General features: G+C 49.1%; 1 protein-coding gene across 1 annotated transcript in view; it reads right to left on the reverse strand.

Annotated features, from left to right (window-relative positions):
• Positions 1-2,456: 2,456 nt before the first annotated feature.
• Positions 2,457-17,160, reverse strand: part of DNHD1 (dynein heavy chain domain 1) — a 79,388-nt gene continuing 64,684 nt past the window's right edge. Inside the window, exons 31-45 of the mRNA XM_058662288.1 lie at positions 12,316-12,465; positions 11,872-12,054; positions 11,335-11,766; positions 10,659-11,130; positions 8,155-8,442; positions 7,807-7,959; positions 7,440-7,618; positions 6,351-7,310; positions 6,003-6,189; positions 5,729-5,851; positions 5,441-5,642; positions 4,256-4,347; positions 3,948-4,097; positions 2,976-3,769; positions 2,457-2,808 (exon numbers count right to left, since the gene is read on the reverse strand). Coding sequence (XP_058518271.1) covers positions 2,458-2,808; positions 2,976-3,769; positions 3,948-4,097; positions 4,256-4,347; positions 5,441-5,642; positions 5,729-5,851; positions 6,003-6,189; positions 6,351-7,310; positions 7,440-7,618; positions 7,807-7,959; positions 8,155-8,442; positions 10,659-11,130; positions 11,335-11,766; positions 11,872-12,054; positions 12,316-12,465 — 4,716 coding nt within the window. The 3' untranslated portion in view covers position 2,457. The remainder of the gene's footprint in view (positions 2,809-2,975; positions 3,770-3,947; positions 4,098-4,255; positions 4,348-5,440; positions 5,643-5,728; positions 5,852-6,002; positions 6,190-6,350; positions 7,311-7,439; positions 7,619-7,806; positions 7,960-8,154; positions 8,443-10,658; positions 11,131-11,334; positions 11,767-11,871; positions 12,055-12,315; positions 12,466-17,160) is intronic.

The raw sequence follows: 17,160 nt of genomic DNA on the forward strand, positions 1-17,160 counted from the left end.
TTAAAAACTTTTAGTTGAAAGGCAGAGTTATAGAGAGATAGAGAGACACAGATTTTCCATCTGCTGGTTCACTTCAATAGCCAGGGCTGGGCCAGGCCAAATCCAGGAGATAAAAGCTTCTTCTGGTCTCCCACATGATTGCACCGGTCCAAGCACTTGGGCCATCCTCTGCTGCTTTCCTAGGCACATTAGCAGGGAGTTGGACCAGAAGTGGAGCAGCCAGAACTCAAGCCAGTGCCGGTGCCCATGGCTGCCACTGCTGCACATGGCAGGTTTTCACACTTGCCACAGTGCTGACCCCCATCCCCTTCTTCTCTCATCCCTACTTCATCTGCCTCAAACCCTCAGGATGGAAAGAGACACATTTCTCCCTGTTGCCAAGTGCCTTGTTTCTTCTTTGCTTTCATTGTTTTGGACTTTAACTTCGTAATGAGATTTGTAAGTTATTTATAATGAAGTTGTCAGGTCTGGGGTATTTTTATGTAGCAGCCATTGTATTTGGGCTACCTGGTCTTATTCACATCTACTTGACAAAGTTTGTTTTTAAGTAAGTGCAGTTCAAGAATGAATTCCAGTTCACAGCATTGTGTAGACTCATAGACAATATTATATACTGTCAATTTCAGATGCTTTATAGGTATCTCACTATTGCTCCCTGCTTCTGTTGGAAGTTCAATGAGAGTTAGGATAAACATAAAAGGTTTGTTTACCCAAAAGGACTTTAAACTCTGCCCATTCCCTCTCCTGGAGGAATAACATATTCCTGTTTGAACATGAAAGAAAAGGAATGATTTCTGAGGACAGTGGGCGTTTTTGCCTTTATACTCAGCCTTTTGTTAAAAGACATCATTTGCACCACAGTAGCAATGAGTTACTGACTGTGAAAAGATTGTATGTAATAATGTTCATCACATACTTCTGTTTGCATTTCTTCTCCTCACGTAGCTGGTACCGAGCTATCTAGTATGGGAACTGAACTACACCTGGTAGATTCTGGTGTTTAGGCTCAAGGAGGGAAACTAACATGAGCCTTTAGCTCTGCCATCCTCTAATTTTCATCAGTTATGCAACCAGCCATTTTAAAACAGAAATCTCGATTCTGCACCTCCAACAACTTGCTGCCTCAAATTTTCACACCCCTTAGTGACAGTATGAGCCAGTGAATCGCTCAAGTCTCAAATCCAGGAGTCATCCTAGATTCTCTGTCTTTCCTCCTTTTCCACATCCAATTCATCAGTCCTACTGACTTTCCTCCTGAATGTTACTTAAACCTGTCAATTCCCTATCTCCATTGTTAGGGACCAGTCCAAGCTCCATCATCTCTTCCTTGAATTACTTCTAACAAGTCCCTGCCAGTCTGGTTGGTTCTGACCCCAGTGATTCTCGGCCTCATTGTCCTTTGGACCATAAGGCTCTCTCTGTTCAGTATCCACACCCTATGGCATGCCCTTCTGCCTTCTTACGGCTCTTGGGAATCAGTGTGAGTTTACACAACAGTTCCAAACAGATCTCCCTCCTTGTTATTCTGGCTTTTATGAACCAGAGGATGGAAGTATATCTCTGTCTCTCCTTTTCTCTCTGCCTTCCAAATAAAAATAAATCTTAAAATTCCTTTGGAATTTATAGTCAGTTCTCATTATTCAGAGTAGTTATTTTATATAAGACTTATTTATTTGAAAGGCAGAGCTAAAGAAAGAAAGTGATTGTGTGTGTGTGTTGGTGGGAGGGAGGTAGGGCATGGTGCTGTGGCTCAAATAGCTAAATTCTCATTTTGCAAGTGCCAGGATCCCATATGGGTGTTGGTTCATATCCCAGCTGCTCCACTTCCCATCCAGCTCCCTGCTTGTGACCTGGGAAAGCAGTCGAAGATGGCCACGCTTCTGGCTCCGGGCTTTGGATTGACTCAGCTCTGGCCACTGCAGTCATTTGGGGAATGAACAAGCAAATTGAGTTTTTTCTTTCTTTCTCTCCATAAATCTGAATTGCCTTTCCAATAAAAATAAATAAATCTTAGAGAGTAAGACATAGAGGAAGAGATCTTCAGTCAGCTGGTTCACCTCTCCAAATGGTGGCACATTCAGGGCTGGGCCAGATCACAGACAGAAGCCAGGAGCTTCAGCTGGGTCTCCCACATGGGGGCAGGGACCCCAGCACTTACAGACTGCTGCTTTCCTAGTGTATCAGCAGGATGCTGGATCAGAAGCGGAACATCCAGACTCAAACCAGTGCCAATTTGAAGGCTGGCATTGCAGGCACACAGTTAATCCACTACACAACAATGCCAGCCCCACACACCCTTTGCTGCCCGCAACATGAACACACTACCTGTTTCATATGCACAGTCCATTTCCCTCAGTATGTCACATTCTGCTTTCCGGATGCGCACAGACACTCCTCTCCATTCCACATCTCAGAAATCTTTGATGGAATTGCTGTGACTTTATTTTGATAGCGGCCTCATTGCAAGGGTGGGCTGCACGCGTGAACTCTCCGTTGGATACAGATGGCCGGGCTGAGCTTCGTCGGTAGGGGCAGATGCATCAAGATGTTACCGCTGTGCATCTTAGTGGTGCCAAGGGGCCCTGCCAAGTACACAGGACAGGAATACACGGCCAGACTGGTGTGGGTTGGCGGGTCGTTGGCACCAGGGAGCTGTGCGCTGACGCTGATCGGCGGCAGAGGGCTGGGTTGGCTGCAAGAGCTGTCCTGCAAAGCCCCGGCTACCGGGTCCCACTCGGCGTGCTGGAGCTGCAGCCCGATCAGCAGCAGACCCATCTCCGGAACCTTGGGATTCGGGTCATTCTCCACCTGGGGGCGCCAAACATGGTCAGGCGAGGGTAGGAAGCTGGGGCATTGAAGCGGGATTCTGACAGGGGAAGGGGATTTAGTATGGGAAAGGATCACGAAGAGCTTACAAGAGGTTAGAGACTTGGAGGAGACAAAATGAGGAACCAGGGGGCGCCACGCTAAGATACCAGTAGGCGTAGAGCGTTGCTGTATATCTCCTGGCATTTATTTGGGTGCTGACTGGAGTCTATGCCTTGGCTATCAGGGCAGCTCCATCTGGGTGCACACCGGTTCAGCGAGGCTTCCCAAAACAATGCTAGCAGCAGGCGGCGCGGGTGGCAAAAGGCTGACAGATGAAAGACGCGCTCTGATACTTCCGCGCCACGGCCTCGGTAGCGAACCAACAGTTGCCCACGGCGCGACAGCTGCCGCAGCCAGTGCCAGGGCGGCTGCGGACCGGCGGGTGCATGCGATCGCCAAGGCGTGGGTAGGCGGCCGAGCCAGAGAGCGTGGGCCACAGCGGCGCAGCGCTGGGAGGGACATGGGGGCGCGCCCTTGAGCTGTTGCAACTGGCAGTCGAGGTCTCGCTGGAGCACGTTCGCCAGCTGGCCCAGCTGCAGCGCCTCTCTCTCCAGGAAGCACTTCAGAGGCTTCTGCGCATTCTGCCCCGGCACATCCCACGAGGCGGCAGGCTCCTCGAGCCGAGTGGTGTCGCTCAACAGAGCCTGCAAGGCCTCCAGCCTCCGGCGAGCTTGCACTATACGTTGCCGCAGCCGCCTTTCCGGGCGCCGGGAGCCGATGGGAGCAGCGGGAACCCACGTGGATGAACTCTGCTGCAGCGCGCTCAGGAGCGCGCGACTCTGGCGTCGCGACAACCAGGCCTGGGGGCCCTCGGTCAGGCCGCAGATGCGAGGATCAGGTGGTGTGGGCAGTAGGTACATCTGGGCCTTGCACTCTGCTATGGCATCCAGCTGCTCTAGCTCTTGAAAACGAAGGCGAGGGATGAGATAAGACTGTTCTCCTTTAAGCCACCCTCCCAACATCCCTATCCAAGCACGGCCTCTTACAGACCTTTGTGGCACTGCTGTTCACATGCTGTTGGGAGCCACCCTGCTGTGCACTACCCTCCACCCAGACGGACCTCCTCGACCACAACTTACCTGGGCTGGGTGTCAGGGTGGCCAGCAGACACTGAGGTGTGTGTGGTTGGGCCGAGCTCCCGTCGATAAGGTTCAGGCAGGTGTGTGCCAGGCTAGCCAGAGCCTCTCTGTCCTCTGTGTCCCCCAGGGAACCCCCGTAGAAAACGGAAGCTGAAGATGAGGCCAGAAACCCTGGTGTGAGCTCCTGCGTGTCCACCACTTCCCACACCACAGCTGTGAACTGTGTCCGAGTCTCCATCCTCCCACCCTCGCCCCTGTACAGGCTCCCTTGGAGGCCGATGACCACCTGGGGACAGGAAGGGTCTCACCAGTCAGCTCCTGCATGGCAGTACTGGGGTTGCTCAGAGTGTCCCACAACCGATCTTGGGTCTGAAGGACCTGGGTCAGGGTTACTTGAGTCCTGGAGGAGGAACAGAAAACAGGGTTTCAAATGTTATCTACAGTGAGGGCTCTCTGCCCAAACCCCCTCCCGAGCTCCAAGGCTCAGGGGGCCTCAATGACTGCTACAACTTGACACGTCAAGCACAGCTTGTTTTTAGCTGAGCTCATCCTTCTCTCCTGCAAACCCGATCTCCCTCCTAACCCAGCCACCTAATTGCAGAAATCTAGGAGCCATCCTCACCTCCTGCATCTTCCTCCCATGTGGATTCTCTCTCTCTCTCTCTCTCTCTCTCTCTCTCTCTCTCTCTCTCTCTCCCCTCTCTCTCACGACTAGCACCCTAAGCCAATGCTCTCTTTCCTGGACTCTATAAGAGGGTCCAGGAAGGAGCCACTCTTCTGCTTGCCTCTTCTGGTCCTTTCTCCACGCTGCAAACTGGAGTGAGCAAGCTGCGTCTTCACTTTTAAGACTTCCTGCTCCTCAGGAGAGCCCTGGGCCCCTGGGCCCACGGCTAGGGATGCTTTATGACGAGCTCACCTCTTCAGATGCACCACAGCCATCCTGAAATCTTTCTCCCTCTTGCTGAGCCCCTAGCTCCTTCTGCTCAGAAGGGCCTCCTACCCACTTTGCCTCTGTTTTTAATACTCAGTTGGAAATGAATTTCAAGGCCCAGCCTCCACCTGTAATCCTGCCATCCCATGTGGGTGCCAGTTTGAATCATGGCTACTCCGCTTCTGACTCAGCTCCTTGCTAATTTTCCTGGGAAAGTAATGAAAGATGGCTCAAGTTCTTATGCCCCTGTTCCCAAATAGGAGACCCAAAAGAAGCTTTAGGCTCCTGGCTTTGGACTGGCCCAGCTCTGGCTGCTGTGGCCGCCTGGAGAGTGGACCAGTGGATAAGAATCTCTGTTTCTCCTCTTTCTGTAAATATGCCTTTCAAAAAAAAAAAAGAAAAGAAAGAAAAAAGAACATGAATCTCAAAAGGCCTTGGATAAGCTTTCCTTAATTTCCCTTTGCCCTCACACTCTGAGACTCCCCAAAAGAATTTTACTCATCAGCATGTGGAAGATTAACTCAGTGCTTGATGACTGAACAGGATGGGTAAAGTTCCTCACCAGCGCCCCCTGTGGCCCTGCAGCCTCACTCCATAGAGCTGCCGGTAAAGCAGGAGGCCGTGTAGAAAGAGCAGAGGCAGTGCCTGGTAAGGGGGTTGCATGTAGAGTCCTTGCTGGGCTAGCTCCACACTATCGATCAGGACGTGGCCCAGCTCCAGGGACTGGTCCCAGAAAACAGGCATAGAGTGCTGAGTCAGCATAGCTGGAGAGGAAGGAGAATGCTGAGTCAGCACAGCATAGTTACCCTCTTCCCTGCAATGTGAGAGCCTACAGTGGGAAGCTTCTCACCTGGCAAGGAAGCACTGGCCTCTGCAGACATGATAAGCCAAAGACGGAAGTCCTTGTGGACAGTGGCCACACTCCTGCCTTCAGGCTGCTCTGAAAGCAACTCAGATTCTGTATCCGAGACCACTAGGATCAGACAGAGAGCTGGGTCAGTCCTCAAGCAGAGTGTTAGATCCAAGTTCAGGGATTGTACTAGAGGATGGGGAGTCAGGAGTCAAATGTAAGGCTCAGAGCCAAGTGTGGAACTAGGGGAGTAGGATTCTGGCAGCAAACCTACCCTTGGCTCCATCCAGCAGCTGCAGCAAGGGCTGTAGCAGCTCTTTTGGCCAGTGAGGCATCAGATGACAGTTATCCAGCACCAGCCAGTGTCCTTCCATCACAGCCTGGCAAAGAGTGCTTTTCACGGCTGGGACAGGGTCCCAGGCTTCAGAGCCTAGGGCTATCACCTGTAGACGCTTCTGTCCCTGGGCACGAATAGAGAGATGGCAGAGTGACCTGAGACAGGTCACCATAATCCAAAAAGTGCTGAAGTAACCCAGAAAGATCCATAAGAATGCTGAGAGGGAAATCCCCACAACCCATCCTAGAGTATAGGAGCCCAGTGACTGGCAGATTAGGTTCAAACCTGTTCATGCTTGGAGGCCAATCTCTCGATTACAGTCAAAGGATGGAGGGTGTTTCTAGGCTGATTAGGTGGTGGCAACAAGATCAGTATGGGTTGAGTAGCCCGGCTGTGTTCCAATGGAATGATAGGTGTCCTCAGGTTTTCATCCAGGGGGCGGCCCAATAAGCTTGTGGTGAAGTCTTTCAGGACACCTGCCAGGGACTCAGGTCGCAGCACGCGCCACAGGATCAACTTCTGGAGGAGGCTGAGTGGCTCAGACCCAGGCCCAGGCGCAGGTCCCAGCACAGTGGACGGTAGTGACAAGTAAGCTTGCCACATGCTTGAATGGCTTGCCAAGGATGCACACAGCCCAACAAATGGAGGCAGCATCTCCAACACCCCGCATTCCTGCCAGGCTTTTGGCCCCAGCCAGGCAGGTCGAGCCACGTCTGGCTTTCTGTGGCTTGTGCTGGGAGAAGCTGCCAGCCCAGGCCAGAGGGCCAGCCTCTCAAGCTTCGTTGCTTTCCCTGCCACTTGCAACAGAGCCAAACTCCCCAAGGTTCCCACCAAGGGTACTTGGGTCAGGCCCAGTGCAGTCACTGTACTGCCCAGCAGCTCATGGGTCAGATGTATTTTCAGCTGCAGCAGATGGCTGTCCAGGTCCTCCCCATGCAGAATGTCATGTGGTTTCATGTGGTCCAGAGCTTGCTTGGTGGCTGCCAGCCAGTTCTCTGGGCTCACACGGAAAAGTGGCAGCAGGTTCTGCAGTGGGCTTAGGGCCTTTACTATGGCCATCACATGCCAAGCCACATGCCGATATGGTACCCATGATACCACCTCCTTTATCTTCTGCTCTTCTACTTCCTCGCAGTAGGCACGCAGCTGACACAGCTCTGCCTGGGCCCTCACCATATCCCGCAGAAACTTGGCTGGTTTCTGATGCTTTGGGTCTTGGTGCAGCAGCATCAGCAGCAGGTGCTCCTGCATTTACCATGATTTGTTGGATGAATCTGGTCCTTCACTACAGTCCCCAAATGTCTTTGCCTATACCCAGCCTCATCCCTGGAGCCCTCCACTGCTCCTCCCACCCACAGACTTGGCCCAAAGCACCTCAGAGGCCTCCACAGCCTTGTGAGCATCCAGGACTCTCAGTTTAATGTCCCTCCAGCGGTTCTCGAGCTCAGGACGCTCTCTGTACAAGATTTCATGTAGCACCTGCTCTTCCAGTATTTCCATGTTCTGGCCCAGATCCAGCACATTCAGACCCTTTGGCAGTTCACAACCTAGCACTTGGGGACACACGGGAGATACTTAACCCCTTTCCTAAGCAGAACTAGTTGTGGTGGAGCACCTGCGGAGTATGACTCCCTCCCGTAGTCTTGAGCCTGCTGTGGGATAAGATCCTTAAATCCCTCTAAGGGCTGGACTTTGTGTGTGTCTACAAAGCTACACTGGCAACTTACCCACTGGGTCTCACCTTTTTCCAAGGCATGGAGGGGAAGGGTAGTGCTCAGATACAGACAGAAGCCAGGCTGCACCTGGAGTGGGCTCAGCTGGTCCCGCTGCAGCAGCCACTGCAGTTCTTGACATTCCAGGCCCAGTTCCATGTTGGTTAGGAGCACAGGGAGGCCTGAAAACAGGACACAAGGGCGACCCACCCACAGTGCCAGCATCCATGTCACCCCCACCACCCAAGTACAAGAACTGGCTCTGACCAGCAAACCCCTGTCAGATGAAGGCAGGATGAAGGACAAGAGCTGAGATCAGACTGAGACAGAAGTGAGAGGCTTGTGGAGTCCCAGGATGGGAGGTGGACCGTTCTTACCACTGGCAGCCGCCTGACAGAGCTGGGGCCCCAGCTCTGAGTCAGCACCAGAGAGCACACTGAGGTAGAGCAGAGGTGGAGACCGAGTCTCAGAGGCCGACTTCGACCCCCGACTCTCTGTCTCACTCTCCTCCTCTCCTGTTTCTCTCTTGTCTTGCTCTTTCTTCTCAATTTTGCTTTCCTCTGCCTTCAGCTCCTTTGTCTTCTCCTCAGCCTCAATGTTACCATATTCCTCTTCTGCATCCTCTTGTTCATTCTGTTGGTCTTGTTTGGCCATGAGGCCTGAGTCTGGGGCAGAAAGACACAGAGGAGTTCTCCTAAGAGGAGGCACAGGGCCCCTGGGGACAGCCTCATTTCACAAGAGCAGGTCTGCAGGAGAGCACCTCAGGACCATAGCTCAGTTTCCTCACTTGAAAAATGGGGTTGACATTAATGATGATCTCAGGTTTCTGGGAAGATTCAATGAAATTACTCAAAGAAACTACCCATGCTGGCAGGTAGTAAGCACTCGATGCATTTGGGCACCATTATTTCTCTAAGGTTCTAGTCCTGTGATTTCATTCCTTGCTTGTCTTTTCTGTGGGTCTCTTTTTTTGCCTAAGCTGATTCTGCTGTTAAAAATGAAAGAGTTGGGGCCCGGCGGCGTGGCCTAGCAGCTAAAGTCCTCACCTTGAATGCCCCGGGATCCCATATGGGTGCCGGTTCTAATCCCGGCAGCTCCACTTCCCATCCAGCTCCCTGCTTTTGGCCTGGGAAAGCAGTCAAGGACGGCCCAAAGCCTTGGGATCCTGCACCCACATAGGAGACCCGGAAGAGCTCCTGGCTCCTGGGTTCGGATCAGCTCAGCACCGGCTGTTGTAGCCACTTGGGGAGTGAATTATCAGATGCAAGATATTTCTCTCTGTCTCTCCTTCTCGCTATATATATATATATATACCTACGTTTCCAATAAAAATTAACAAATCTTTAAAAAAAATGAAAGAGTTGTCACTAATATAGAAATCAGTGACTCACAAGCGAAAGGCCATCAACTGTGGAATTATCCACGTTAAACACTGTGGTGGACAACAGACAGTTGGCTAATCAACAGCCACTACAATTCTCCTGGCCTCCTCTACTGCAAGAGCTGGAAAAAATAAATATTTGGTTTTTTCCCCTAGTTTCTTTCACAAGTAGAGATTGCTAAACCCACAGGTTTGTGCATTCATGTCTTATTGCTAATATATTACCAGAAATTCAGCACTTTGGAAAGCATCCACTCAGCTCACAGTTTTGAAAGTTACAAGTCTGGTCCAGCATAAGTGGATTCAGAATTATGGTAAGATAAAAATCAAGTTATCATCTGAGGTTTCTGCTATCATCTTGGGCTTAGAGCCCTCTTTCAGGCTTACCAGTTTTTGACAAAATTCATTTTCTTTTCACGCTTGCTCTAAAAGGCCTCTCTGTCTTTAAGCCAGCAAAGGCTCATTGAATCCCTCCTGTGATCTAAATCTGCCTTTCCACTTTCAAGGGCTCTTTTCATTGCATGGGGTCCCACTGAGGTCATCTGGGCAAATTTATTTATCTCTAAATTAATTGATAAGTAACCTTAATTACATCTCTAAACAATTCCTCAACATGTGACATAACATAATCACAAGTATAACACCAGAAGGCCAAAGTTGTCAAATGATGCCTACCACTTTTGGCTGCTCAGACTTCCGGAGACCTTTGGCTTTCCTGACAGAAGGGAGGGTGGGGAGAGGCAACAGTGACCCTGATGCAATGCTGGGAAGGGGAGCTGACATCTTGCAGGATTCATTTTCCAGGATTGTAGTAACATGTTGTCACAGGCTTAGCGGTTTGAAACAATGGAAAACATCACCCTCTCTGGTCTGAAGTCAAGGTGTTGGACAATGCTGCCCTCCCTCCAGAGGCACTGCAAAAGAGCCTCTTCCCACTTCCAGCGGTTCTAGGCATTCCCGTGCTTACCACTGTGCAACTGCAGGTGTTTTCCTCCTTGTACCTAAGTCTTTTAGGACTTAGGACAAACTCATATAATGATCAGAAGGATCTTATTTTAAGGTCCTTAATTATATTGCAAGAATCCTTTTTTGAAATAAGGTCACCTTTTTCTCTCCAAACCAATCCTCACCCTATCTTTTTGGGAAAACAAACATGCCCCCTCCTCTCCTAGAAAATATTCCTTCTAATACTCCTCTCTCAGGTGGATCTCTATCCAAACAGAGTAACAGAAATAGTCCCTCCTTCTGCACAAAATTTCTGGTTAACTGGATAAACTTGAATAGTAAGACTTTGAGTTGTAGGCCACATTTCCTAAATTGCTCAGAAATATCTGTAGAATCACTGTAATGTGGGACAAAAGGGTAAATGTGATTAAGTTTACTATTATGGTGTAGGATGGCAACAAAAACTCTACTTCCCTTAGGTAAAGGAAGACCACATGAGGCTCAAAGTGCTAATTCAAACACATCAAAAGCCTGGTTTATCATCCTTGGCCTCACCTGTGTCTTTGGCAGGGAGTTGTGCCAAGTCTCCAGTCTCTTCCAGAGGCAATGGGTTCAGCCACATGAGAGCCTGGTTGCTGGGGTCAAGCAGCAGAGGCCAACGGCAGCTGTTGTAGTGGGTGCGGCTTCTCAGGAGCAGGCCTGCCAGGCGGGCTGACTTTGGTTGGGGCTTCAGTTCTCGGTCCCACTGGTACTGCTCCGATTCAGAGCTCAGTAAGGACAGGATACTGAAAGGAGAGCTTACGGGCAGCAGGGGATTCTTTGGTGTTTTGGCGACAGATTTCTGCCCCTGCTTCAGTGTCTGTGCCACATCATCTGGGCACAGAGCCTCCTGATAGCCCCTACACAGGGCTAGCCACTTGTCTAGTAGCTCCTGACGCCGCAGAGGTGGGAAGGGACCCAGGTAGACGATGGCAGCCGAACATAAGAGGATGTCTCCAAATAGAGTCATGCAACGCACCTTCAATTTCTGGTGTGGAAGGGAAGGCCAGAGGATGTGCACGCCAGTGAGGGGAGAGCACACAGGTGTATCTCAGAGGGGAGGCAAGACAGGGAATTGAGGAAAGCATGCCAAGAATAGGAGAGAGGGAAGCAACAGGGGGCATGAGGAGAATTGGGGTGAGTGGAGGGTGAAATGAACTATGGGGAGATATTTGGGGGCTAAGCTGGTTACCTGTAGCTGTGTAGTCCAGGTATGCATGGGCGTGAGCAATGCAGCTTCTATGGGCCATTTGTGAAACTGACCATATTGTGCCTGACTGAGGGTCTCCAGTGCTTGGTTGTGGGAAGCTTGGGCCTCTTCAAGTTTGGTTGTCAGAGCCAAAGTATGCTCCAGCATCTCCTGGGCCTGAAACTGGTAATAGCTGAGGCGGGCCTGCTCCCGAGCCAGCGTCATCTCCACCTGCCTCAGCAGCAGGCCTGTGGGCAGTCCCCGGCGCTGTGCCAGCCCATAGCACAGCAGAGCCCATAACCAGGCTACCAAGTTTGCTGCAGGCATGCTCACGGCTTGCAGGGCTGCCTCACTCATACCTGGAGCTTTCAGAGCTTGGTTTAGCTTGATTAGCTCTGAGTCTGTCATCTTCTCCTTGGGGAAGAACACCAGCTCCTGGGAGGATATGTGCGAAGGGGATGGGAGATGTGGACACTCCAGACACAAGACACAAGGCCCAGTCCTGCCAAGTGCCCCTACCTCCACACCTATCTTTCACACCTGATAAAAATCCTCTGTGCATAACAGCTGCTTGGCACTGGCCCAGCCAGTGTCACGATGGAACAGGTCACACAATGCATCAGTCACACGGATCACGGAGTCTGGTGGTGCTCGGTAGCTCCTTATCTCCTCAAAGTCAGTCACCTGCAGCTGGCTCAAAGGCCCCAGAAATGCCTTGCCCATCTGAATGAGGATAAATGCATTCTGGAATGAGCTCCTGGAATGTCTCTCTTCAAGGTGTTTCTAGGCAGGACCATCTGCTTTTAGGGACCTCCATCAGTAGCCACTCCTAAGCCATTCTGTTATATTACCTTTGTCTCTCTCCCCTACCCCAAGGACACTGTGTGATGGATGAGTCACTCTATCCTCTCCTCTGGGCATCCCTCATGGCATTGGCCTCTCTGACAGAGGAGCAGTATAGGGCAGGAATCAGGAAGAACCCACCTGCTCCAGGAAAGCCTCTTGCTGAGCCTGAAGGGCATCCCGCTGTTTGATCAGGTTCTCAATGAGGTGCTCCTGGTGCCGACATTCCAACAACTGTCGCTTGTACTGGAGTTTGCTTTGCTCTAGCTGCTGCTGAAATGCGCTGACATTCTGTGAACAGAGGTCCAGACCCTGCAGCTGCAGATCCCAGGTCATGTGCAACCACCCTAGAGGAAGAACCTAGGAGCTTGAAACCCCAGAGGTACCCTCACTTGATAGGGTGACCAAATTGGACTTCAAGCACATGTGAATACTGAGTTCTGGGTCTCTCACTTAATATTCTATGAATAGGTTTCTTCATTACTTATTGGAATAATAGAGATAGATGATAATGAGATCGATGAGAAAGAGAGAGAGAGAGAGAGAATATCTTTTATCTACTGATTCATGCCACAAGTGACTGCAATGGCCAGGGTAGGGGCCAGATTGAAACCAGGAGTCTGAAAACTACATGTGGGTCTCCACATGGGTGGTAGGGGCCAAATACTTCCGACATTTTTCTACTGCCTTCAGAGGCACATTAATAGGGAGCTGGATTGGAAGTGGAACAGCCAGGATTCAAGCTAAACCTCAGACAGGGTGCTGGCAATGCAGGTGGCTAGCCCAGTTGAAACCCCAAGCAGGAGGTTGTTTTTCCTGCAGTTGCTGACTACACATGGCCAGGCAACCCACATCCAAAGCCTACATGTGTGACTGTTCAGTTACACTCCTTATCTTACTCAACTCATTACAGTGATTGCCAGAGGATGGTGCCCTCCTTCATGAAGCATTCTTCTCCCTTGGCCTGTGAGATAATGCGGACGCCTTGGACTTTCTCCACCTCCTCTGCTGGTCTTAGTCTTTTCCTCTACCATCTTTAACTTTTCCTCAGCTGTGTATTTCAGGCCCCCCTTCCCTCACTACCATGTACATCTATCTACACACCTCCCTAATCTGATACTTCGATTAACACCATCTCCTAACAACTGCCAAGTCTTTCCCTCCAGTCAGGTTCCCTGCCAAGACTGATGTGTCGTTTCCATCCACTTAGTGGGAATCTCCTCTCGGTTGTCTCACAGGCCCCTCAGGCTCTCTGTGCGCTAAAATGAGAGCCCTAGTCACATCTGTTCAGCTCTTACTCTGCCCCTCATGACCTCATTTTCTCAGACAAGCCATGCCAAAGCATGATTTCTCAATGAAGAAACTTATCCTTGACTCCAACTCTTCTATTCCCTTAAACCCAGCCCATCTTTGACTCCTTTCATTCTACCTACTGAAGTCTCTTACAGCCACTCCTATCGTGCATAATTTCTCACTCCTGTACTCTCCTGCCTCTGCACCAGCTTCCTGACTGCTGTTTACTTCCCCTATCCTTTAGTCCATTCCCTATGCTCAACCTTGAGTTCATCACCCTCATGGCACTCAGTGCTTGTCACTGCTGCATTTGGAGGACAATGTCTCTTTCCAACCTCACTTCCTTTTTCTCAGCATTCATCTTTAGCCTTTCTGGAATACTGTTTCTCCACATTATCTTGCTTCTGGTCCTTTGTTCACACTGTTACATTAGCCTCTCCTACATCTGACCAAATTTGACCTAACCCTCAAGCATACATTTTAGTGTACTTTTCTCACATGTCTATAAGTTTAAGAAATGCTTTGAGCCTCAATCACATTCTACATATGCTACATATTGGGACACTGTGCTTTTCCTACAAAGGCTTTTTTCCCCCAATACTTTAGAGCCCTCTGGGTCTTTTCCGCCATAACATACTGTTTTGTAATTGCCAGAAGACACTTGAAGGCAAGAGCACTACTTTATCTTCAGCTCTTTTTTTTTTTTTAAAGATTTATTTATTTGATTACAAAGTCAGATATACAGAGAGGAGAGACAGAGAGGAAGATCTTCCGTCCGATGATTCACTCCCCAAGTGAGCCACAACGGCCGGTGTGTGCTGATCCGAAGCCGGGAACCAGGAACCTCTTCCGGGTCTCCCACGCGGATGCGGGGTGCCAATGCATTGGGCCATCCTCGACTGCTTTCCCAGGCCACAAGCAGGGAGCTGGATGGGAAGTGGAGCTGCCGGGATTAGAACCGGCACCCATATGGGATCCCGGTGTGTTCAAGGCGAGGACTTTAGCTGCTAGGCCACACCGCCGGGCCCTATCTTCTGCTCTTAGGAAGCAATAGTCTAATGGTAATAGTAACTAATGTTACTTGAGTGCTTACTATGTGTCAACACTTTTAAATGCCCTCCTTATAATATCTTGCTTACTCCTATCATAACCTTGAGGATTATACTTTCCTAACCTATCTAGAGCTCTGTTTTCTGATTTGTAAAGGGAGGGGCCGGCACTGGGGACAGTGGATTAAGCAAATGCCTAATGAGTCCCAACTTGAATCCTGACTATTCTACTTCTGATATAGCTCTCTGCTAATGTGCCTGGGAAGGCAAAGGAAGATGGCCATGTCACCTACGTAGGAGACCCAGATGGAGCTTCTGGCTCCTGGCTTCAGTCCTGGCCACTGTGGCTGTTTGGAGAGTGAACCAGTGGATAGAAGATATCTCTCTCTCTCTCTCTCTCTCTTTCTCTCTCTCCCTCCCTCTCTCTGAAACTCTGCTTTCAAATAAGTGAATATATAGGGGTGTATATATATATGTGTGTGTGTATATATATGTGTGTGTATATATATATGCACATATATACATATATATGTATATATATAAAGTGGGGGAAGATAGTCACCTCAGAATAGTGTAGAAATGATTCTAATTATTTGTGTAATTACAAAATGTATAGATGCAGATATAGACAAAAGCATTAGTAAGCAGATGAACCAAAAATGTACTTTAATTTTTGTTGAGCACAACTCAATTTTTGTTGAATAAGTGTACTATTTGAGCATGAGAGAAAAAAAGTGGAAGGAGCCATTTGATTCCTGGAATTTGGCTTAAGTGATTTAGCAGCTAGTAGCTCCATTCACTGGAATGCAGAATATTGAAAGAAATATACACTAACATGATAGCTATATACTCAGCTATTATTTCGCATAATCAAAAGATCTGACTCTAAATGATCCCCGAAAGTGTTAAATGTTTCTAATTCAGACTCCAGATAACTCTGTAGTGGTATGGGGTAACTGGTTAAGCAATATCCACGCTCCTAAACCAGGTCAACAAATTTTGGTATCAGCCATCAAGTTAGGACCTGATTTTTTAAAATTGGAATTTGGAAAACATGGGAAAAGGGACTCCTATTCTGTGGTGATCTTTTCCTTCCCTTCTGCATGTAGTGGATTTTTTCCCAGTGTTTTATTTTATTTAATTGAAAGATACAGCTGCAGAGATGGAGAGACAGAGAAAGATCTTCATTCCACTGGTTCACTCCCCAAATGGCCACAACAGCTGAAGCTGGGCCAGTCCAAAGCCAAGATCCCGGAGCTTCTTCTGGGTCTCCCACATTGCTACAGGGGTCCAAGCACATAGACCATCCTTGCTGCTTTACCAGGTGCATTAGCAGGTAGCTGAATCAGAAGTGGAGCAGCTGGGATGCAAACTGGTGTCCATATGGGATAACAACATCTCATTTGTGGTGGCTTTACCCACTACACTACAGAGTTGGTCTCAGTGTACTGATTCTTGAGGTTTAATCGAAATTGGTCATCCTAGACAGTAGATAACAGGAAAGTACTGGCACTTTGACAACTCTAGAGAGCACCAGTCACATAGAACAGCACGAAACCATGTAGGCAGATGCAAAGTAGCCAGGCTTCTTTAGTTGTACAACATGGGGCTGAGAGCACACATCTGAAGAGGCCAGCTAGACACCTAAAGTCTCGTAGAAAAGTCAGATCACCCAATTGTGAGTGAAGCACTAGTTCACTTCTCTCCAGTTACCCTGATTATTGTTCAAGTCTTGTGAATCAGGCATAGAAAGAGAGTGATGCTTCTGAATTCATTGCATTAAAATGAACACACCCCGGCTTACACTCTTCTAGCAGACCTCTTGCACTAGCTCTTTCTCTCCCAGCCAGAGCCTTCTCAGGAGACTGCGTGCACTCACACCTGAACGTGTACTTTCTCTTTAAATAAATCTTGCTCCCATTTTTGAAAAAAAAAAATGAACACACCCATTGCAAGTGCTTGATATGGAAAGTAGGATCACCGCCCCCTACACAACAGATATGAGAGGTCAGTTTAGATTTATTACAAAAGTAAGCAAAAGGATTTGAGGTCTGATCTAAGAAAATATTTCATTTCTTGAGACCTAAAGGAACAATGACTAATACCAAATAACTGAGGGACAGCAATAGGGAAGCAGGTTTTAGGAAAGTGAGAAGGGGAGGGAAAAGTGGGTCACTAGGGACATTTAGGTTTGACATTTAGTATATCTTTTACAAGTACTTCTGGTTCTGTGCTATCAAGCAAGCTGCCCTCATTGCCATCACCTACCCATATTTTCTCATTGTGCAAAACAGCCTTGTATATTTGGTACTTGTGTGGCAGAAAGAGGTACTATGACAAAGAGAATGGCCACAAGAGCTGACCGGTTATGATAGTGAACTCAAGGAAAGGTGATGGTAAAAGAGGTGACCATGATAATTTCATTCTGCCCCCTAAGAACATCTTGAACCCCACACAGTCAAGGTTCTTAGGGAAACCAGAAGCTGATGCTAGGATTTCATGTCTTGTAACAATCAATTTGGTTTCAGCTATGCCATGGGAAACTTTAGAGCTGAGTCCTAATGGAGGTGGCAAGACTTAGATTCTTTGTGAAAGGGACGAATCAGGGAAAAAGAACTAAGGTTCAACCTGGATCGTTTCTCCC

This window comes from Ochotona princeps, chromosome 4, assembly GCF_030435755.1.
Source record: "Ochotona princeps isolate mOchPri1 chromosome 4, mOchPri1.hap1, whole genome shotgun sequence".
Lineage (NCBI taxonomy): Eukaryota > Metazoa > Chordata > Mammalia > Lagomorpha > Ochotonidae > Ochotona > Ochotona princeps.